The sequence below is a fragment of the Trachymyrmex septentrionalis genome, unplaced genomic scaffold, assembly GCF_001594115.1.
Source record: "Trachymyrmex septentrionalis isolate Tsep2-gDNA-1 unplaced genomic scaffold, Tsep1.0 scaffold60, whole genome shotgun sequence".
NCBI classification, from domain to species: domain Eukaryota; kingdom Metazoa; phylum Arthropoda; class Insecta; order Hymenoptera; family Formicidae; genus Trachymyrmex; species Trachymyrmex septentrionalis.
This window is the reverse complement of record NW_017305779.1, coordinates 3,790,926-3,816,293: the sequence shown is the minus strand read 5'-3', so window position 1 is coordinate 3,816,293 and position 25,368 is coordinate 3,790,926. Positions and strand designations below refer to the sequence as shown.

The 25,368-nt window shown below is 36.4% G+C and overlaps 1 protein-coding gene across 1 annotated transcript in view; it reads right to left on the bottom strand.

Moving 5' to 3' along the window:
• Positions 1-25,368, bottom strand: part of LOC108752600 (protein CEPU-1-like) — a 187,416-nt gene that overhangs the window by 3,875 nt on the left and 158,173 nt on the right. The window contains exons 9-11 of the mRNA XM_018493538.1: positions 9,134-9,190; positions 8,850-8,936; positions 794-892 (exon numbers count right to left, since the gene is read on the bottom strand). Of these exons, the coding sequence (XP_018349040.1) occupies positions 794-892; positions 8,850-8,936; positions 9,134-9,190 (243 nt within the window). The remainder of the gene's footprint in view (positions 1-793; positions 893-8,849; positions 8,937-9,133; positions 9,191-25,368) is intronic.

The following is a 25,368-nucleotide window of genomic DNA, read 5'->3' as shown; positions in this document are numbered from 1 at the left end:
TGTGTGTGTGTGTGTGTGTGTGTGTGTGTGTGTGTGTGTGTGTGTGTGTGTGTGTGTGTGTGTGTGTGTGTGTATACACACAGAATGTTTCATTTTAAGTGATGATATGGTCGATTATCTCGTGAATCGATGATTTTATTGAAAAATTTTTCGAACAAAAATTGCATGGCTTAAAGGGGGGTACATGATGGAAATGTAGACTTGATCTTGAGTGACCTTGTCAAAATCAGGTCAAGGTCATTAATGTTTTTTTGAATAGAAACCTCTATTTTTTATTTCATATTCTTGTAGCTTATGTCGAGAGCTTTCCAAAACACTATAATAAAATTACTTCTCGTTAAGTGCTTATTAAGTTATAATGCAAGACCGATCACTGATCCAGCCGATTAAGGAAAGATCGGAGCTGATCCAATTAACTAAGGCAAGACCGATCATTGATCCGGCCAACTAAGGCAAGATCGATCATAACGAAAAGTAACTTTATTATAGTGTTTTGGAAAGCTCTCGAGATAAGCTACAAGAATATATAATAAAAAATAGAGGTTTCCATTTAAGAAAACATTAATAACCTTGACCTAATTTTGACAAGATCACTCAAGGTCAAGTTCACATTTCTATCATGTATCCCCCTTCAAGCCATGCAACTTTCGTTCGAAAAAATTTTTCAATAAAATCATCGATTCTCGAGATAATCGGCCATATCACTTAAAATGAGACACCCTGTATGTAGAATTTCAATTATACGTCAATTTTATTATATTTTATTCAACTTTGATTGACGTTTTATACTTACCCTTATCAGGAGGCCAGTTGTAATTTCTTTTTCTATCCAGTTCGGACGACTTCTGCTCTGATTTTCCAATTTCGTTCAGATTCGATTGGAACTTGGTACCTTGAGACAAAAATATAAAAAAACATTTTTATGGAAAACATCATGTATATCGACATTACGTATAATGCAATGCAGATAACAGGTTAATAATAAATATACAAGAATATTCCCAAGAAAAATATTTTTCCGCGTTGAAAAGTCCACCGCGAACTGGCGACAATTTGTTTCCCGGATGTTATGGGAATGAATCCCGGACGTTATGGGAATAAATTAAAAATTCAATCTCGCTTCGAGATATTATAGCGCAAAGTCGTCGGTGGAACAGAGGAGATGAGATCTGAGAGAACAGAAGGAGCGAAAGGAGAGACTTGCGTGGTTCGCATAGCGGAATCACGGACAAAGGGACGTACAACGAGTGGCCCTCTCGACTGAAGATGTTTACGAGCCTGTTACGCATAAAGTGGGTGGCAAACGCGTTAACTAGTATGCAAACTCCGAGTAAACACAATTCCCTTATCCGCGCCAAGTAGATTCTATCCATGTCACGACACACGCTTGTCACAAACTCGCTACGTTTTGGATTACATTCTTGCAGCGAAACAGCTCGTGATGAGTATATATTTTATAATAAAATTACACAACCAGCTCTTATGTGTGTCGGTTTTATCGTGTTATTGTGGATACGTGCTCATCGTATATGAAGCACACAGAATGATGTAAGTAAATAAATATCTTATTGTTCAAGTATACGTATACGTTTTTGTCTCTTTACGTAATAATCATATAAATATATTTAATGTAATTATTATTATTTAAAAGATAAAGCTTCCTCTTATAACAAAATAAATTTCGATTTTCCTTACTCTATTAAGGGGATGCTGAAGTTACTGATGGAACGCGCATTTCGTATTTTTCCATTCACTTTGTTTTCTTTATATAGAATAAAAAATCCTTCTGTAAAATAAAAGAAAAAACGCAAATAGCTGTGAGAAATCACTGTATAAAAAATTTAAAAAATTGTAAATTATAATACAATTTCCTATTACCATGTAGGTTATTTCTTCACACATATGTATAAATGAATACAAGTATGTAAATAATAAAAAGTACTTTCCCACATTTGAATAATGTATAAGAACATAATGACACCTTCAAATTATGATTTTGAAGCTTACAAGAGAAATAAATCAAAAAGTATAATCTGAACATGTACATAATCAAGCATTTATGCGATATATATATATAGGATATAACAGAGCAAGAATGTACGTAATCTTTTATTTAGAAATAAGAATCTGTTTTATAGACATCGATCCAGTTCGGCCGCGTGCGCGTGCGTCATTCTAGCATCCCCTTAAATTATTATCTTTATTCATTTGTATTTATTTTTTTCTTCTAGTTGGAAAAGTAATAACTATAATGTGCCAGACGTTGCGATTCAACTTTAAATTAATCTACAATATAAATACAATTTGTAAATTACGTTTACAGATTAATTTAAAGTCGAATCATAACTTTTTCTACGTTAGGCTTATTAAAATGTCATTACAATGTCTGGCACAATGGCACATTATAATTATTATATATCAATTACAAATAATTGTTACATATAAAAGTTTTGCAATTTTTCTAAGTTTATATATTTGTATGTAAGCAGATGTTGTGCATTCCTCATTATTTCTCGCAAGATTATAATCGGTCCTCATTCATCAACATTTGTTGTATCATTTTTCTAAACCTGCGTAAACGCGTATAAGACAGGTAATATATCAAGTTAACTAAAACGCTGCCGGTATAAACGCAGCTTTACTAGCATGAAGGACCAGCGCTGCAGCCAGTCGGGTAGAAAACCATGTGTAGAGGCTGTCAGCATTTCCGGCTTAATTTTGAGGTTTACCCATGAAGCAAGGTGCTTGTGAATATCGCTTTGTGTCTTCATTGCCTCGCGATTAGATTTGTAAGTTCATGGCCCCACGGCAGTGCTAGTCAGTTTAGGTAAAGGACAAGGCGGAGAACTGCGAGGCAACGCAGGGAAAGCGCACGATCTTGGCACGATAGCCTATTTTGGGTAAGGTAATGGGCGATCATGACGCGCGCGCTTGCGTAGGTCGCTTGTACGCTCGTGTGTATAATATACCAAGCTGATAGTACAGAGTAAGGTCGCTGCCACCGCCGGATACACCCTCGGACAACGAGGTGAGACAACCGTTGTACGGCGACGCAATGGATAGGCTAGACAGACGTATGCAAATCTCGACCAAACATTAGCAGTGACAATGTGTAACGTGCGCTGTACGTATATCTATGCGCCTGGGCCAGTTCTATAGTTTCCTATATGCGAGAATCTCTATCACGATGTGGCTGTTTCTGTAACTATGCGTGGGCGACGACGTGTTTAGGGAACCTAGACGTATAGCCTTCAACGCGCGAGCATAGACGCGTGTAAAGCTCCACGGAAGCGGGTAAGCTTCGTTATCTCTAATAGTTCAGGATTTCGTTGCGGAGCAACGAACAAGAGTTAGTCATGATAAAATTGTGCGTAAATAAATTTCCAAGCAAAAAAGACGGTTAAGAGCGAGAGAGAGAGAGAGAGGGGGGGGAGGGGAAGGGGGGGAGGGGGAAGGAATTAAGGAGGAAAGAGCGCATCAAAGCGTAGTTAAAACAAAAACCCAGATATCAATCGAACCGGACAGTGAAATTTATATTTAATAGTTGCGTCTGATATCATTGATCTCTGTAAATGGTCAGGCAAATTTAAATAGGTACTTACTTTCGTTAATTCATCTGTAAAAAATAAACGTGCTCGACCGTATGTAATTATTTGGAAGTTGAGCGGAACGTTGCGAGCTATTAACCTTCCAGACAACACAAAGTATCCAAAAAGAGAGATATAAAACCAATTTTTGGCGTCTAAAAGATGTCTTAAAGACGTCTTATGCCTCAATGTGTTGTTTGGGCCGGCGCAAAAATCCGACGCTCTTTCGTGTCGCGCACAATAAGAGGACATAAAACTATTGATAAACGTTTTCAGACAATCTGATCTAAAAATTCGTTTATCGCATATAAATCTGCAATTTCGTTATCTATCAGTCAATATCTATCAGTGTCTTTTTGAAGTATAAATTTCGAGATATGAGAAGATTTTTTCGAATGAGAAGAGTACGAATTGCAATTTATAAAGATTTGACTTGTCAATATATCAGTGTTCCAAATATTGGACATAATTCATAATGTATAAAGAGGATTATAAAGGAGATGCATTGATGTATTTAATAAGTTTCCCATGACAATATTAATAAAATATTGCGGTACTATTGTACAAAAGTGTTTCATCCAGAGTAGTCCTTCACTCGAGACTGACTGACAATGAATCGTGCGTGCAGAAGATTGTATCGATTAAAAAAAAAAAAGAAAATAAAAGATAAAGCTCTTGGTGCCCCACACATTGATTCCATATCCCATTTGGATTTGATAATCCCGGATTCTAGCAATTCTGCTGTCAAAAAGAAACTACTGTCGACACAAATAAGTCCCCCCCCCCTAAAAAGTTAGCGTTTCGTGCAGTTACTTCTCATTGATTTTACGTCCAGTGGGTCATGATATTCCCGCTCACACGTTCGCAGGCTGACGGTTCAGTGCAGACGCGTTTAACTATTTTCGATGAGATTGTGGATTTAGCTTTCCGTTCTGCATTCCATGAATATCAAACCGTCTCGGTGTTGACGCGTGCGTGTATGCGTTTGCCTTGAAATCAGACAGGCCGTACATACGCGATAAAGTCAATGATATTCGTTGTCCCAGGTGGTCGACCGACTGTGCCCCAAGAAAATTAACAGAGGTCTAAGGTCCCGCACGCTGAGATCTCGCACGATGAGAAAGTTATACGGCTGTGTCATGCGGCGCGCAATATTGTCACGACGTCACGAGCGCGTTCTAATTAATGTGCCTTTACAATGTTAATTCAGGTCGTAAGTAATTTCGCGCGATAACGACGGCGTAGGCGATTATCAACGAATAAATATGATAAAAACGATTTTCGACTTGACGATTTGACGAAGCGATTTGATCTTGCTTCACACGTCACAAGTGCAACAACAACCCGTGCTGTTAAACGGCGCTTTTACGCACCTCTACTCCTTCACCTCTGTACGTGCGCGTATACAATAGAATAGGGGACGTGTTAATCGTACGAAAGCACGCGGCTAAACCAATCGCTATACATGCTCTCCCCGAATTACAGGCGGGCAACGCCGCTGCGCCGGGGAATTAAGCGACAGCTAAGGGCATATGTGCTCCGGGAGATGTCACGATACCGCGACAATACTTGCTCAGTTCCCCATCGGAACCTCAAAGTGACTTATCGCCGTAGGCCGCCGTGTACCGTCGCTTCTGTACGTAATTTGCCATTCGCGAACTGCGCGCGACGCGACTTAAGAGAGAAACGGAAATGGACAAGTGCCCCGTGCATTACATTATGGTTCTACAATAATTCGTTGAAAAGCTGGCGAAAGCGTCATTTTTTTAATTATTAAATTATGATAAGTATTCAAAATAATTTTATTGCATTATACTGAAAAATTATAGAACTAACAATTTTCTAAGTCAAGTTTTCTGTAAAATTATCAAGTTATAAGTTTTCAAGCATATTGTTTAAATATATGAAATAGTAATATTATATTTGTTTCCATTTTATACTTTCGAATACAATTTATGTAAGAGTAATCAATTTTAGCTAAAATAAGCATTGATATTTAACATTTAGGCAATATTTTTTTCTTCTAGTTCAATAAGTCATACATAGATTTTAAAAAATCCGATGATGTCTGATTGAGATCTCATTTGGAATATAAATGTCTAAAATGGTCAATTCTCCTTATTCCTTATCTCTTTTACTGATATTGTAAAATATTTGATAGAATTATCTAACAGCTCGTCTACATAGATCGTGGAGTTTTAAGTCATAAGAAATTGACCATTCACAATTAAATATAAGAAGAATACTCGATTAAAATAATATCAATTTCTGACGATTTGAGATTTCCTACAACTGTCTACGACTTCTATGTCGAGACGAGCCTTAACATGTTCATCACGATAAATTATGTAATATATTATCTGTATATGTAGATGTGACTGCTCTATTAAATTTTAAAATCAGTTTTACGGTCAAAACGTCAAATGTTTTTAATAGTGATGATAGCGAATAATTTGCAAAGTAAAATGTTATCATGACATTATACGTTATGTATCTTCTTATTATTTTAAATTATAAGAACCATTTTAAACAAAATTTATTTAACAATTGACATAAATAATGTATAAATAATTTTGACCAAGTTTAGAGATTTTTCGAATCACTGTGCAATGACAACGTGACTTAACGTACATACAAAAATTAGGAAGAGTATCGAAAAAAAGAAGCTTTCAAAGCTCTCTATATATCTTCTTCAATATACGCGCGCGTATTGTGCATCTAATATGAAATATAAATTTTTTATGCTTTGTATTGTAACTTTTACAAGAAAAGCCTACCTTTTCTCATCTAACGAATAACATCGTCTTATACTAGGGAAAGTTAAAACGCATCGCGTTATGTTTAAGTATTCTCGACAACAGATTGTCGTAAGTTACTATGAGCAAATAAGGCCTGTTTATGCTTGGGTTTCCGTCCGTGTGAAGGAAACTCAAGCAAATCTTCTGTTTAATCTTAAGCGTACACTTGCGCCCTTGAATTTTCAACGATACGAATAACGAGAAACAGCGGCGCAAATAGGCGGCGACCGCTAGATTGTTTAAAGAGGACATTACAAAAAGATGGCAAGGTAGTTGCTAGACGGAGGACTGAGATAAATTATCTCAAGGAAAAAAATGTACTGCGAAATACGAGAGAGCTGTTAGAATCGTAACGAGCGTAGCATAGATATAAAAAGAGACGCTGGCGGACTAAAAGGGAATAAGTCAAACAGATATGTTAAGGAAAGAAGATGACATAAAAATAAAGTGCTTAAAAGAACTGAGAGAAATGGAAGCAGACACGGTTAAATGTAACTAGGATAAGGAGAAGAGAAAAAGAAACAATGCGATAAGGGAAAAAGGCGATTTTCTTGGAGAATCCTGGCGAGATCGAGGGGCGGAACGGAGGAGAGGGAACAGAGATGAGGGCGAGAGAGCACGAAGGGAGCAAACATTAATGCCACCTTGCAGACCGCAGATGTTGCACCAATTACAAACCTCATCCTTCCTTCGCAGCCCGTCCTTTCCTTCCTCCCGACCTCCGCAAATAGAGAAGGAGAGAGACAAGGAGACATATGCCGTATTCAAACTTACCACGTCCCGTCGCATTCGCCATCTTCCTCTCTTCGCCCCTCAGCTCCCATCTTTTCACTCTCACCTTTCCGCCGTCTCTCAACCCGCCCCCGGGGCGATGACATTGGTTATACGGGAGAAGACACACGGTAGACACAGAGACGGCGAAGCTCAACGAGACACGAATTTTCGATTAAATTTAACACGGGGCGCAAAAGGACGCCAGGGCGCTGCACGTTGCTGTTTTAGGTGATAGAGCAAAGCGAAGGACAAAGAAAGAAATAGAGGGGTGAGAAGGGAAAGGCGTGGATGGGGATGGAGAACGCGGTCTACACAGCGGTGGCTGATATTATTCTTGGGTCTTCCTCGCTGGAGCATTATTAGTTCCGGCGTGTTAGCATACATGAAATATTGATGTTACACGGATCTCTTCTACCCAAGTCAACCCCAGTTCCTAGTTCTCTCTCTCTCTCTCTCTCTCTCTCTCTCTCTTTCTCGCTTCTATCTATTCATCTATCCTTTCTGCTCTTGCATATAACCACCACTCATGTGTGCCTGTTACGAACATCACTTCAGTTGCCTCTCTGTTACCTTTATGTTTATTCTACTATTCTTTTTATTTTTCACACTCGTTTCTCACCTAAACTTTTTTGACAGTCACTTCCGCGTTTTGATTTTCTAAGTAAACACTTGCAGTTTTCCAAAGTAATATAAATTAAAATTTTTTTTCTTCAAGCCTTTTTTGATAGATTTAATCTATATTTGATTCAATTTTTCTTTTGGAGATATGGATATCACTAATTATATATATGTGATGAATATACGTTACTTTGATAATACATTGTGTAATTTAAAACAGCTGTGTTCATTTCGATCATTTTGTATAATACAAAAGAAAGATTCGTTCTCGGAAAATTCCAATTGTTATCCCGTTACAGACCCTCATTTCCTGTGGTTCTCTTTCGCCCTCTGTAGAGAGCTTTAAAGCGAACTGCTTACCCTTCTTCAAACCACTCTTAAAGCCGCAATCGATTCCCGAGATTCCCTAGTAGGTCCCCTGGCTCTAGTTAACATCGAAATTAATCGCGTCGGAGATTCAAAGTATGTTGCTGGAAAATCCAGTTATGGAATGGCATTTGACTATACGTGATGCTAGATTGAATATGTAAATCCGTTCTAGCTAGATTACGATTTTACTAACACATAGCGTACACAGGTTTGAACTTTTGAATGTTTTCATGTATTCCCAAAGATGTTTGTTAATGGCAATAATAAACGATTTATTAATATATCAGAATATTTTTGTGTTTTTAATACATATAACGCTACAATTAACAACCCTTCATAATTCGTACGAAATATTTCATTTAATAGATTTCTTCTTTTATCATTTTTGACATTACGTCTGCATTTCTAAATTCTGTTCTCTGTCTCATTATTTCACCCTTTTTTTTGAACGTGTAAGAAAAATCTAAATGATTGATGTGTTCTTTTCAAATAAAGATATATAAAAGATCCAAGAGAACTTTTACCAAATATATCTCGAGTGCTTGTTACTCTTCGTATATTATATGCTCGCGTGACAGCCGACGAGTGCACCACTTCGTTGAAATGCGAAGTTACGAAATCAATCCCATAATTCGCGAAATTGCGATGATGTACGTTGGAAATTACATAAAAAGAAGATATATATACCGCTCCGAGTACTCACCTGTCTTGATATTCTTCTCATTTTGAATTGTCAGCGAACTTGGATTTCCGTAAACAGAGTTATTCATCTCCGCCATGAATTCCCAATCTGCAAAAGTAAACGCACGTTGGAAAATTAGATTCAAGCTAGTGAATATACGACATGAATAATATCAATTACGGTATAAATGGAAGCATCAAATCTCATGATGTAATTCTAATAGCACTATCTGCAATAATTTATCAATTTTGCAATGTTTTTATGTGCTCGTTTTACAACCGTTGTGAGAGAAATCTAATATCTACCTTTTTTGAGGACCTCCGTGGTAGACGGGCTAGGACTGGTACTTGGTGGTGCAGACACTGTAACAAAACAAGTTTTCATCTTTAAAAACCGAATATACGTTATAAATATTCAAAATATTCATATATTTCTCAATCGTACAAAAAGATTTAGTCTTTCTTTATTCGTCTTTTTTTCGCAATTTTGGTGAAAAAGAACACAATTATTTTCAGTATTTCAAAGAGTCGTGCTTTCTCAAATCCTCTCCCTCGATTCCAATCTATGGTACGCTCGTATTTCTTTTGTTTTTATTCCTATTGTTACCAGCTTGTCTCGCCACTGCTTATATTTTTTACGTGTATCTAAGGAATGTACGAGAATATTCATTATTTTGAACCGTCGTTTCTTTTTTGGAGTAATTCGCGAAATTACATAAAATAAATATGAAATTAAAATGAAAACAGACTATGTAGAATTACGTGTTATATCTATATGTACATATTTACACGCAACCAGATAAAATACTTTTGTCCTTCCAGATTGGGTAAATTCTACACTGCGCGATGTTATGGATCGCGCCACCTGTTACTAACTTCTCTCCCGGAACGTATTAGCCGCTGTAACGCTGGCCAAACCGGCCAAACTCTACATCATATTTTACTCCGGTACTACCGACATCCGCGCCTTCCACCCTATACGCGCCTCTACGCGCGTAACTTATCCGGGTGTATATACCTGAATAATTATTCGTAATTTCGTCATTTGTCTTTAGCGAATGCGTCGTCGACGGGATTTATTACCGGCTGCAACTGTCCGCTAGACTTGCTTACTGCAGAAATTCTAGCTAAAAATGTTATAGGATAGAATATTAATTTAAATTAGTTAGTATTGATGACTTTGTTATAATTGTTACGCTCATCGCTGGATATATGTATCGGTATCGCATTAGCAGTATTATAATTATTTTATCTAATCCTACTGCTAGAAAATTTACTTTAATTATGCTATTACCCCATTTTTATTCTTTTATGTACAACGATATCTTTTTATAGACATTCAGGAAGAGTAGGAGAACTGCGAACACGTACGGAAAAATTATATAACTCCGACGTTTATTTATAATTAAAATTTGGTTTTAAATTGCAATAATTAACATTTATTATTATATCAATATGAATTATAAAGCTTATGAAAAAAACATAGAAAAACATTTTTAAACAAAACCTTTTAGAATTATCCGCCATCACATGAGTTAATGATGAATTAGTGTTTGTGTTTTTATTTAAACATAGTAGTTTACACAAATAATATATAAATATTAATTATTAGTTTAAAGCCAATATCCTCTAAATAAAAACTCTTATAATTCATAAATAATCGTAAGTTTCATTTAATTTTTTTCCTTAAAACATGTATTGTTATTTAACAACGTATACATTCTATGGTCACGTACAGTGCGGCACTAAGTATACCGGGCTACCACTGGATGCGAGAAATGGGAGGTTATTACTACTCTTATATACTGCAATAGAGTATCGTTCACGTTTATCCCGTGTACGTAACTCTCCTTACTATAAGTATTTTTAATATTAACTCTCTATTTCTAATTAAATTTTGCACGATATGAGAAGTAAAGTCCTGTTGAACATATTATCATACATTTCAATTCAGGTGTATTCGAGAAAAAAGCAAAATACGGAATAAAAGGATTAAAAGCCAGATTTTGCGTGAGAAATATGTTCTCTTAATATCAATGTAAACACAAATGCTACTAAAATGCTATTAAATATCCGTGTTCATGAAATTGAATAAATTATTTATCCTGCAAAGTTCCGTACGATTATTTCTTTTAGTTCTACGGTATAAGTTTGAAGAGGCATAATTTAATATCTATTGATAGCCTCGATATGGAGGATGTGTCCATAGTGAAAGAGGTCATTGCTATTTGTCACAAGCACCTGAGCGATTACTAAGCGACAAGGTTGTAGAGAGGGTGCACGCGATGCACGTTGTGAAGGTGCGTTCTCCCCAAGGTAAATAGGATAGGATGACAAAGTATGCGCCTCAGCAGACGTGTTTACACACGCGAACGTAATGCAAATATGTAGCCCCTGTCGTCTTTTCCGTAAGATAATACCTAAATGACTTTCAACCCCCCCCCCCGGCCCCATTTTACTTGTTCGAGTGGCAATGTTTGCCGCAAAAATTACAACAACGACATGTCGACGTGCAACTTTATCTCGCGACGTTTGTCACTGTACACGCGCGCGAGATGGGGTGCGAATGTAAATCAATAAAATTTATATCATCGAAAATTGGATGGCGAGACACTGAATTTGCGATTGTCATTGTCGTTCATAAGCTTCCCCGCATATAAAGATCAATATTTCAATATCTGTGCAAACAAATTATGATTGTTGCCATCAAAATTGTCATCGCTCGTCATTGTGGTTATTATGAGGCTGCTATCCAGTTTTATAGATATAAATATGGCACGCACGGTGGATGAAATTCATTTATCATTTTTGCAAGTCACTGATGGAAGGCAAAGAGATTAAAGCTGAGAGCGCAATGAGGAAAAAGCGAGAAGGTAGAAGAAAGTAAGAGAGAAGAGAACGATAGAGAGGAAAGAGGGAAAAGAAGAAAAAAGGGCAAGAGGAAAAGAGAGAGAAAGTAAGGCAGCGACTTTTCACCTTTGATTTATCGCGCTAACTTTTATTTTCCTCAGGAGATATTAAAACCCGTTGTCCTGACCATTTAGCTTCACTGAGCTGATTGATGATTGGACCAGTTAACGTGCTGACCTCTGCCGACGAATCAGCTTTTTCATTATGCCCAATTAATATGCATTTGTAGCATACTACAGTCTAGAAATTTAATTGCCAACCTAATTAAAATTTAATTCAGAGTTAGATTGTTGTAACTTTGCAAGAAAGATTCATTGATCAATAATTACACTGAAAGAAAAAAAAAACAGCAAAAATTTTGCTGTTTCAAAAAAATATTAGTTGATTTAACTAAATGTAGTAGTCACGGGTTCAAGCAAATATTTGTTAATTTAAACAAGTTTGTTAATTCAAACAAATAATATGTTGACATGACTCGCGTATGTTTAACTTAAATATATAAATAGTCGAATTATTTATATAATCACTTTAAAATAATCGCTACAAACTAAATGCATTTAGTCAAATTAATATTTTTTTTTCTCAGTGCAATTATCAAAAATTATTGGGAAAATTTACCGTGAATAAAAAATGTTCAGATGCCGACATAAATATAAAGATACATTTAATTTAGTATTTTGTCGCAGAAAAATCCAGTAAAATATAGAAAAATCAAGTAAAAAATCAAGTAAGATATAGAAAAGAAATATATCGTGCGATTTTTACTATTTGTAAAATTTATACGTCCTAAAAATTATCTATCCAAAATGCATCGATTTAAAAGCAATTATTGTAGTCAGTGTACCAGGAGAACTCATTAAAATCTTAAGATGTTTTAATTAGTTTAATAGCATCATCTCTTTTCATCGGTACATCACTAAACGATCTGTTTCTCCCTTTCCCGTTTGTTCATTTGCCTTCCATCTAATTTCTCCTTGCATCGTGCGATGAGTATACGCAAGACGTTCAGATGTCTAATGTAAATGTTATTCACTAAGCGAGTAATTTTGTTAGCGTATCTTAGCACTGTATGAATTACATACAATTAGGAAACCAATGTTAACAACCAAAAGGAACCTATTTGTAGAATATTAAATATGTACAATGTATCAAGTTTAAAGTATCAAAGTTGATTTACGGGGAATAAGATACATTAGAAAATTGGAAATTAAATAATAATGACAATTACTGATTTTTAACGAAATATCGAAGTATTAGAAAAACGAGTTTTTAGAAGTTTAAAGTTTGAATTAAAATTTGCAATATATTCCCTATAATGTGCATCGATCTAAAACCGATATTTATAGTCGGTTTTTATTTTAAAACCGTCTTAAATAATATCTCAAGATGCTAATACGGCTCTACGATTGGTTTATGACATCTTAAGCGGTGCTTAAAACAGTCTTAAATATAAGAATCGACTATAAATATCGATTATAAAGATAAGATTCTTCAAACATGCGTGATATCTGGAATAACAATTTTAAAATACAAGTTACTTCAGAAGAAAAACTACTTGGAAATTTCTTTAGTTTATTTTAACATTATTTTTTAAAGCAAAAACGTCAAGTGTGATTATCATTTATCGCACTTTCCTGATTCTCCAATCTTATATTTGAAAATAGTTTAAATTATACTTTAATATTCATTTGAAATTAATTAAAGAATATAATTTTGTTCCGCTCTGCCTTATTTATTTTTCTCATAATTTCTTAAGACTTTGTCAAAGATTTCTTATTTCTTATTTAATCATTAATTCATTGAAAATTATTTCAGTACCTTCATGAGAAAAGATCAATTCCGAATTAGTCAAAGAGACGATAATAACTTTCGATAAATTCGGCCCGAACTTTTCGGATCTCGTAATTCGTACCGTACCGTACATTCTTTATCTCACGTATCGCAGCACGGTGTAATTAAATTATACACGGTCTGAATTGTAAATCGTTTACGGTATGCGTTAGGCGTTCGGCGACCAGGCCGATGGCCACCAATTGTCAATGCCGCCATTATTGCGGTCGGACCGTGATCATTAACTAAATCGACGACAGATACGTAGGAAATAATTTGCCGTAGGCGAATCATCGAATCTCGGTACAGCACGACAAGCAGGAAATTGCCAGGCTTCGTCGGGTTACGATCGCGTAACCTAATTCCATGAAACAATGGTAGTAGCGGGCGCGCTGACCCGCTTTTGTCAGCAGCTGCCGCTACACGTCTGTAATTACTCGCGACGAAATCTCTCACTAACATATCGATCGAAGATGTTCGGCCATTTGATTCAATTAGCGATTGGAGAAGTAGATATACAGGTCGTATTAGCAGACCTTCAGCTGATACATCTTCGATCCCCATTGACCCCTGCCCCTTCGTAAACACGAAGTCAAAGCCCTCTTTGATAATTACCGACCTACGGCTCGTCACATTAACGCGCCTTGTGACGCATCGATCCATTAACGCGTCAACCGAGTGAGTCTCAGGGCGGATGTTGTGACGATCCGCGTTGATATCCCATGGGATTATCAATGTCGTTGGTTGGAAGAGTATCTTGGCTTCCTATCGACGTGTGTTGCCGCATGTTCCACACGTGACAAAACAATGTAAAAGATATTGTGTACGTCAGTTTTCTTTTGACAGATATCTGCGAACGAATCCGAACAGTCTCTCCGTGAGATCTTTTCGTGATAGGAGTTCCTGCGTTTTGTCGAGTCTCAAGTTAATAGGATCCCGTAACGATCAGAAAGGGTTACGGTGGCTGTATAACGTAGTTATAATTCTATCAGAACTGCCTTTGTTCGGGACCGTATTTCCAAACGGTGATCTCGATAAAGTAGCCAATGGTGTCCGCCGGAAGGCATTTCCTTGCGGAGCGGTCGAGCGGGAGGGCGTGGATGCGCGCGGTTAAGGGTGGCTAAAACAGCTCGTAGATGCCGGGGTGATGAGGAGAGCGAGAATAGCGGGAGAGAAAGACAGATAGTGAAGGAGCACGAGGAGAAAGACAGACCGAGGAAGGAAGGGTGCGGGGGGAGGTGGGGAATTAGTATGCGGCGGCTGTCACGGCGCCATACCTCGACTGCGGCGCCTTCCTGCCTTCCACCTTTTGCCCAACCCTGGACCATTCGGGTTAGACCGTTAATTTTCCATCCCGTGACTCCAATCAATCTTACCGCCGTCAGCGAGTCTCCCTTATGGCGATACCTCGTGGCCCTTTCTCTCTCCTTTGGCTTTCGATACGTTACTCGTCTGCCACCTCGGATTCCAGCCGCTGTCATTTCCGGCTTCCTGATTCTCATGTGCGACTACTAAATACTACATGCCCTTGCATTTACGAACCTGATGCACATGGATGATGCCAGGACAGGAAGTGCTTCTCACTCCCGCCCTAAATTTTGCCAAGTAACTGAATTATAAAAATCATTTTCACGACGAAAAGTTAAACACTCACTGGCGACACGTCATTCGTGAGAAAGTTCCCTGAAAATTTTCAAAGTCTGATTTAGTAAGTATTTTAATAAGTTATATGTGTAAATATAAATTTTAGTTTTGTGCCCCTGATTGAAATTCCAATGCTCATGCACGTGGTAGTCGAATGTCCGTTCGAATTGCAGCAATCAGTAAAGAGCTTGATTTGATATAATTAACGTCGAAGAAACTAGTTCTCCAATAATTTTTCCGCAATCCATGGCGCGTGTGTTCGAAGTAAAACAGAAAAGAAAACGCCTGAAGTCTCATTCGTTAGAGGTTATTTACATTACAAATAAATTATATCGGTTTATTGCTCACTACTATGTGAGTTTCGTGTTGTCATTATTATAATTATTGCTGATCTGTTATCTCGTAATTATCTTTAAATTGATACAGTCTCAAAAAATACATTAATCTTCGTAAATAACGAAATATTTCTTGTAAAAATTTAACAATAAGTTCCATACAGTTGAATACAGATTTAAAACGAATTCCTAAAGTTCTTACAAGATTTGTTCTTGTTAGATTTGTTTGAAACGTAAAATTTTTTAGCACTGAGGTGCATCATCACGTTTAATGTGTACATTCTATCGTATTATTCTTTTTTAATTCAGCTTTAATTCATTTTAATTGAAATTCAAGTAATTTGACGGAATTACTTCAGTTAAGCAACCATCCCCCTTCATAATAATTGCGAGAGTTCTACCCGCGTGTATCGAGGATTATTATTATCTGAGTTTCCTATCCATATTATCTGCTTTCGACACCAGCCTCAGGGCTGATCCTGTCGTGAACGAAGACTCGCGCAACACGTAGCGTAATCGGCAAGAGCGTAAACGGAACGCTGACTTTAATGAAGTACGTCGGTGAGATGGCTGATTTAACTACTAGATCGCTATTCATCTCGACCAGATCTAAGCAGTTTCTTTGCTTACGCTGTTCAGATTCAATAATGTTTTGGCAGGCTTTATATATCGCAAACTATGCAACAAATATCATTGCGCGACGTTCTTAATATCATTCTGAAAATGCGAATTAACAATAATTTTACTACAATAATGTGTTAATAAACGTAAACAGAGACGGCCAGAAATTCATCAGTCGACGTGTCGTTATAATCTTGAAGTTTTCGAAAGACAAGCTCGCGGTACTTGCGGAATACTCCTCCCGAGGTGGGTTTATGGAGAAGTTATATATTTTACGGCGGGATGAAATCGCGTTGACGTCTGAGACTCGGCAGCGACAAACCGCAAGGACGGATTTCGGATTCCGGCGAATCCACCGAACGAGAACTAACATTGGCTTTCCCTCGAAGGCATCGTCTCCGCGGATTTTATGGAAATATTTTCTTCTCCTTCTCGAGGATTTTCTTTTTAACGCGCATTCCATCTCTCTCTCTCTCTCTCTCTCTCTCTCTCTCTCTCTCTCACTCACTCACTCTCTCTGTTCCTCTTTCTTTCCTTCTCTCCTAGTCTCTCGCGTTTTCCTAGATCTCCCCCTTTAATCGCATTACCGTACGTAGATATATATATTTCCGTTCGTCGAACTGTTCGACGCCGATTGAGGCAGCTCTTTTACCATCTTCGTGGCGTTTCATCTTCCGCTTGCTTACTTTCGCCGTTGCCAATGTTACTGATAATTGGAAGCTTGTACCATTAAATGAGCGTGAAGGCAATTTCGCGGCAATACAACTGATATAATCGAATCGTTTATGCATTAATTGTATATTTTACATATCCCATTAACCAAAGTGCACGCTGTGGAACATTTTATTACACAAGATCGGAATCTTATTGTTAGTGAAAAACAACAAACATGTTTTTAAACGTTGACTAAATTTTTAGATTAATGTTATAATTATCTCATTAATGTTTGTCTTCATTACATTTTTAAATCGACAATCGAGAAGAAGATCGACCTGAATGTCACATTACAGTGTGTTATTACAAGGAGTGCTCGAATATTATGAAATTAGTGTAGAAACTTTCGACGAACGAAATTTATTCGCCCGTCTCACAAATCGAGTATTATTGTTTGTTCCTTCAGTCTTGGCACCGGGAGTCTTTCTGACCGAATTAGCACTCGCGCAAACGCAAAAGGAGACGCGTAAAGCCCATCGGCAGAGAGTGAGACGAAGTTACAGCGCATTAGTTTGTTTAAAGAGACAGACGGCGGAGGGAGGGCACAGTCGCAGCCAGCAGACCGACATTACTGGCCGTTTGAGGAACGACTTTCGGAATCGACTTTCCTGCCGGAGCGAAGAGAAGTTTGGCAATTTCCTTGGGCTAATCTGCTGGTCGGTCAGCATTGAGATGCTGTGGGGGTTACTACTATCGCAGGGAGTCTCCCGACGAAGGAGGGGAAAACGAAGAGGCGTAGTGGCACGACCGGGGTTGATCCATCGACCACGAACGCCGGGCGGTCCTATGAATTATACAAGCGACCCTCTATCGCTCTTTCATCTGGCGTCTCTTTCTCAGAGATATCCCCCCCAAGCTAAAAAAGAAATGTGAAGGGGGGCGGGGGGGGGGAGTGGGGGAGAGAGAGACACAGACGCGTGCCAGAGTATCTGATTGTGAGCTTACACGCCGCAACTGTCTTGACGTGACGAGTGACCATCCAATAAAGGATGACAATTAAAGCTTGACATGGGCGGCGACACTTTTTCTTTCATTATCCCCGGAGCGCGTTCGTTGGCGGCGCGCACGACTGATAAAAGTCGCAGACAGAATCCCTAGATTGATGAGTTTTGGCCGTTTGGAGCGGCTTTTATAGGTATTAGCTTTACGTGGAACTGGTTGCAATAGAACCTAAGTTGCCATTTTCTCATCGTTAATTTGTTTTTCTTATATTCTGTTTGATTTACCTAGTAATATTGCGTCGAAAATGTATATTTAATAAAATCTTGATTATTTGAATATCATTCTAATGCCGAATTAACACGTAATTTAACCACGAAAATAGCAAATTAGCGAGTACTTTTTCGATTATTAAAATTATAAAATTATAAAGTCAACATGATACAGAATATTACAATAGATTGGTTTTCTTTCGTCTATGAATCAAATATGGTATAATACCATTGCCTAGGCTTATTTCGAAAATGACACAACCTGAAAATTGCGATTTTCAAGTAGATAATTACCATGATTGAGTTGAGCAAACATTACGCTATCAATCAGAAAAGTAAATTAATTTCATTAAAAAATTGTCAAAATTGTCGCAATTTAAAAAATAGATTTTTAAGGATTGTAAAACAAAAATGACAAAAATGACATTTAATCGTGAATATTTTCTTTTGCCGACATTATTTAATTAATCAATAGTTTTCCGTCAAGTTAGACATTTTTTTAAATATTTTTTAAAAACATTTTTTTAAAAACATTTTTTTAAAAACATTTTTTTGTGGTTGTGTCAAAACGCTTTGAAAGGAGCTTATGTCTATTAGAGCATGAATTCTTCTATATTTAATAAAATGTGAAATATATTAATTTTTAGCCTCCAATTTTTAGATACAATACATATTAAGTATTAATTTTTAGCATTCTAAAATCATAGAAATTAATCGTGCTGTAATTGTAACAAATTAGCAATATTTTGAAATACGCAAAAGTGTGTGTGTATGTGTCAATCTTTCTTCTTGAAAAAATTTTCATCGAAGATATATAAATATGCATTAAACTTTTTATATTGCAAAAGCTAGAATAATGAACGTACAAACAATGTGCAGTCCAGATATCAAAAACAATGATAGCTTAACAAAAAGGAAAATATACATCAAACAAAACTAAATACGTATTGATACATTCAAGGCAATTGTTGTTTCCCGAAGATATTCCCCGCCGATTTTTCCGTTGACCTATTTTCGCGGCGGGTTTGCACGACGGTAAATCTGAAACGGTCTCTCATAAAAAGTACTTGTCGCCGGCTTCCACGCTCATACATACGCAAATACGTGCACGCATATTGTCCGCGTGTACGGCGAGAGAACGAGACATTTAACGAATTTACCTTTCAGGAAGTAACGAAGCAGTGTCCGCTACTCCGCAATTAATTCAACCGTGCGACCATTAAAAATACGCCACGTGAAATTTGCACAGTAAAGAGACAAAAATGTGTTGGGAAACGGCAACTCTTTCCGTCAAGCTGGCATCGAGGCGTGAAGTTAATTACCTCTTCACCGGCGCTCTAAGATCTTCTCACTTTCAAAATTACGTCACAAAGTTGCTATGAATATTCATAATCACTCCGGGAATGTGGAAAATCGTTCGAGACGCACTAATAGATTTTGATTTAGTTTTACGAGCAAGGCCTCTCTATTGTGAGTGACAATTTATATCTATAGAGCTCGAAAGCTACGTCGTAAGCGCGTGATTATTCTTTTTTTTTATTCTGCAATCAAAATGAAGCACATGTAACGAATTTGGGTAACAAGGTCGCTGTCCATAATTATTTCACACATATACGGAGAAATGCACCCATTAAAAATAGACTCTCAATTTTCAGAGCACACAGCTAGAGAGAATGCGCCGTACCTACCGCAACAACGATGCACATTATTCCGATTATGCAACATTAGTGCGATATGATAACGTGAAATTATTTTTCTGTCCTAATCTCTTGCGTAAATGAAGTCATTTAGGTTACACGATGTATATCACACCGTTACACGCGCGAAACATTTCTTTTGTAATCATTATCTCCGCATTTCGTAATACAGATAATTTTTAATGCGTATCTCTATGTTTTAAAGTTCAATTTATAGATCACGAAGAATTTTGACTCTACAAACTCTATGAAATAATATATTGTGTTTCACCAAACGTCCTTTTTAAATTTACTAAATGTTTCTCTGGTAAGAAAGAAAAAAAAAACGCATGCACATATCAACATATTAGTGTTGATGGAAAGAATATCGACAAAGTTATGGTACTGCAGCGTTACTGGAGCGACGCAGTTTCGTACCTCAGATATAGTAAACGGGGGTGTAAGATTGCTCGTCCATTGCATCATAAATAATTTATTGAATCGGGGGTTACTAAGAATCGCGACTCAACGAGGAGAACAAAAGTTTCGAAGCGACCCCGAGGCTTTCCACGTTAAAGTTTCGGCCATGCGGTACGAACTCATGCGCCCCGAAGGTAGACAGCGGGTCTCCATACAACTCGGTACAAAATTTTTACGCCTCCATGCGTTGACGAAGTTATAGAAAAGTGTGCCATCGGTGGGACGTCCCGTTTTGTGTCTGCCGAGTTCGCGGAAGTCTGATCAATTCATAATTAAAGTGGCCGAGGTAATAGAGAACTTCGTGATATCGCGCCGTCCAAAAGTGCCCACGGAACAAACAGTTATGTTCGCTCGCCTCTCGAGATGAAAAATTCAACGGCGAGTTCTTCGACGTAAAATTTCACGTGATTTCTATTGTAAATTATACTGCAAGACCCATTTTACAGAGAGAAAAATTGTAGTTTTAAATCTAGGTCACGATATATAATTTCAAAATTTTGCGTTACTATCACCTTTTATTATAAACGATAAATCAATGAACAAAATAATACTTATTATATAAAACAAATATCAGTACAGGTTTACAGTACAGGTTTAATATTATAAGAATAGAATGCTACATATCGTATCTTCACAAGAAGAATAACACGACGTTACAATTTTTTGGATTTTTTTATTATTAATACATATGGATTGTGTTTTAAATACATCAGCTTTGGAAAGTAATATAGTTGATTTCAAATACTTTTCAAGAAAAATAACAAATCAAAATAGAAATAACTTTTAAGCGATAGCAACATTATAAATAATAAGATTGGAAATAAGACCGTTTATGTTAAATACATTACTTTAAATACGAAGCGCCACTACGGTCTGAATGTTAAGATATGTTAAACTATTATATATAATTCATTTAAATGAATTAATTTCAGAAATGATAATTGCCGATATGATTGTCGAACTTTCAACGCAATTAATCTGAAATATTAATTCCCCCAAATTTCCCAAATTTAATCTTAAGAAACTGTAACATTATAAATATTAATATCTGTATTACTTATTCTAGAGAACTTGAAACAAGCAATTTTTGATTAGCTCTAAGTTAAATTATGCTTAATATTACTGTAATAAATAATTAATTTTAAAATATGCAAGTTTTTTCTTTCTTCTTTCTTGAACAATTTGAATTTTTATTGTGTTACTTTTTTGCGAGAGTGCAAGCAAGTAGCATTATAATTGTTAAAAATTGTTTTATTAAAAAAAATTTTGAATTTTGTTTTTATTTTAGTTTTTTTCATGGACTTGTTATAAAAATGTGTGCATGAATAACAATAGTTCAAATATATGTATGTTTTACTGAAAATCTCCAAAAGCGTTTAATTGCAATAATGTAGTAATTGCATAATTGACAATAATAAGACAGTTACGTTCTCATGAGATGCAATTCATGATATATTCATGATATTGCAAAATTGTTCAAGAAATAGGAATATCAATGTAGCTGAAAATCTAGAAATGAATATTTCTTCGGAGGACACCCCTCGGATAAGTTAAGAATATAACTTCTCGTGGAGATACTATCTGCGTGAATATCAGCGAGAAAATGCTTGCCGGCAACGTTTCAAAATCTAAACGAGATTTTCGGTGAAATTCGTTCCTCCGTGCAACTCCGACGACAAAATTGCTAAGTGCCGCTGCGTTAGCAGCGTCCGGAATGCATGTGCAGAAAGAGTTTCACAACAAATTTATCAAAGTCACGCTGGGCCACGACTTCGTTTGCATCTTACGCTGAAGAATTCGTTAGTGAAATTCTCAAATCCAAATGAAAAGCTCGTAGAACTTTGCGAGCCACGATACCACGCGACCGCGAAAGTTTTCAAAGTCCGACAACTCAGTATGGATTTGCAGAAGGAATTTGAGTACAACGAGAAGTTTTCCGTTTGCAAGAATTTCATCAAGAGCTTGTTAAGCGTTAAGGGATTTTTACTGTCGCGAGTCGCATTATAATTGTCTTTCAAAAATGTTTTATGATAAAGATTTGTCGGATACAAAAATGCGGCTTTAGGAATGTACACATCAATCGCTAAAATGATATATCTCGTAAAAAAAAAAAACTAATAAAGTGATGATAAAATCAAATTTCATACATACACATATATATATTAATTAAATAATTTGACTTTTGATAGAAACAATCAAATAATTATGATAAAGTGATAAATAAATAAAATATAATGTTGCAACATATTTTAAGCTCATATAAAGAGAAAAATAACTTATTATTTAATATTGTTTCCTAACTTCAAAAGTAAAATATCTAAAAAAAAAATATAATTTTCGAGATATTACCATGAATGAATTAAGTAAACATTATCATATCAATTATCAAAAGTGAATTAATTTAACTTCATAAAAATAATTACAATTTTTTAATTAATAAATAATTTTTTAAGAATTGTTTGAATTTAAGAAATAACAAAAATGAATTCTTTTGAATAAATGGATACGTTTCTGGTTAAGAATATATATTTTTTGTCAAAATAATTTAATTAATCAATAATTTTTTGTTAAATTGAAAAATAATTTTTTCTCTTTTCTGAGAAACTTACACTTACTAAATTTCTTACAGTAAAATCTCAAAAAGATTGCCAATTTTCACTTTTTTTAGAATGAATTTTCATTTCAAAGGAGTGAAATCTGAAAGTGATATGAAAATTGTCATTCTTTTTCAAGAAGTGAAACATTTTCACTTTTTTTCAAGGGTGATTGCATTTTCACTCTCTTGGAATGAGATTTCACTGCAAGAAATTTAGAGTGTAATTTTTAACTTGAATCACTTTTAAAGTAAGATCTCATGAAATAACAAAAAGTGATAATTATCAACTGACTCAAAAAAATGTTGCAATGTTATTTATTTAAGTATTACGTTATTTACACTAATTTAGTGTTACACCTTTTTCTTGACAGATGCCATGTTAAGGGATAATGTTCCATGCATAAGCAAGCATGTCCGAATTAAGGGGAGTGAAAAATGACATTATGGACGCCGACAAAGCAGCCGCGTAACGGCCGTTTATTAAATCCGCGTCTTAGCAGCGACACAGAGCGGTTGAACTGGCGGATGCGGCAGGGGTGGACGTTGCATTATGTATACGACGCTCGGGTTAAGGAAATCACAAGGGGAGAGTATGCGGTAGAGGGAGACGAAGGAGGAGTCGAATGAATACGATATTGTTACTATCCAAGCGAACGCCGTAAGTTTTGCTCCTCGTTCTACCCATCATTTTGCGTGCTAAGCCCACGCTTCAACGCCGCTACAAATAGCAGTTTGACTCGACTGCGAAATAAATTAGCCAGGAAATTTGAGCTTTTTCAAGTGCGGCAGAAAAGAGAAAAACGGATCTCTGTCGCGAAGGAAAAAAGGGGCCTCAAGGAGGGTAAAGACGAGGTAAGACACAAGCACAAAATGCGCTTGAATATCAAGAAACAGGGGCACTTTGCCCCTTAGGCAAAGGTTCTTAATAATAAATTCATATCTTGGTCCCTTGTCTGTTTCCCCTATTCTTTACTGCCGCTGTAGACGAGTTCCGCAACCGAGGAATCGTCTTCGCTTCGCGGGACGACTTACTCCACGAAGTAAGGTATCCTTCTTCTTCCTTCTTTCCTCTTGCTTCCACTCGTTTCCTTCAGTCAGTCTACAAATCTCTTTTTTTATGCCGCTTAATAAAACTCGTCTGACATATCTCTAACTGCCGCTACTTAATTTCGAGCCGGCTCGACCTTCTTCAAGGAACGCGAAGGGCTCCGTTACTTCCGCCGGTTGTTACTGACTGTACCGAAGTAGGTTTGTTTGCTTCTCTCCTCCGGACCGTCGTGCATCTCCACCAAGCCTTCGCGGGACCTTTTCGAAGTTATTTCTCCGCTTCCTCTTTGGAGAAGCTCCGAGAAATTCGAATTCCTTTCTGGTCTGACTTTTTCCTCGTATTCTCATCCTCCTGCTCGTAGACGGAACAATGGGATGGTCACAGTCGATTCTAAATCGACAATTTTAAATGGACGGAAAAAGGGCGTACCTCACCTTATTTGTTGTTTGTCTCTCCGCATAAGATAAGAATGTTGATCTCCGTTAAAAGAGTAATTTATAAAATTTCAAGATTAATTTATTAAATACTTTAAGATTTCATTATCGAGGATATTTTATTATATTTCTTTCGCTTCAAATTCATCACATATCGCTATATAAATACATCGATATTAATAAATCGATATAAAATTAATTGCATCATAAAAATTATGCAAGCAATCGTAGATGTAAGGTAATATTTCTAACTTTAAACGTTGCAATTACGTGTGTCTTGAGTAGAATATATAACGATATACAACACATTTGATTGCGAGACATGACTCTTAGTACGCGGTTAATCCTGCATCCCTTTCGGGGATACCAATAATTCAGCATTAGCGCCACGCCAATAGTCCAACGAGTCATCCGATCGGAATAGGATTCCGTCGTGAAAATGCTTTTCTCAATAATTTACCATCGTGATATATCGTAGTTAATTTTGTTGCAGTAAATAAAAAAAAAGAATGATTTTTTTTTTCATTTAAAACAAGGAAAATTTATCTGCAAAGCTAAAGAAAACTTCCAAAAAATTTTAATTTTGTCTGTGCCACAACATGGATAGTATGCACGGCACGCGCGAATTTTGCGACTATCCACTTTTGCACAGCTATGCTTAAAAGTAATATCAATTACAATTTTAATAGAAGGAGAGTGTTTTGGTTAAAATATTTTTAGACGTGCAATTAATTAAGAAATATCTAGAAAGCATATTGCAAATTCTATTTCTAAAAATATCAATTTCTCGCGTAACTATTCTTACGTGTAAATAATTCAAATATCCCAGCAAATTCTAGCTTATTAAATATTTACTTGCAGAGATTCGTACTGAGACCGAATGGCAAGAAAGAAAAAATATATCAAACACCTCACATATATCAAACATATCAAACAATCGTTTTCGCCCTTTATTTTCCATCGAACTAGAAAGGTTTACATTTCACCACCTTCTCTCTTATCCGTAGTCTTTTATGCTAAATGTTCGCTTCATTTGAATATT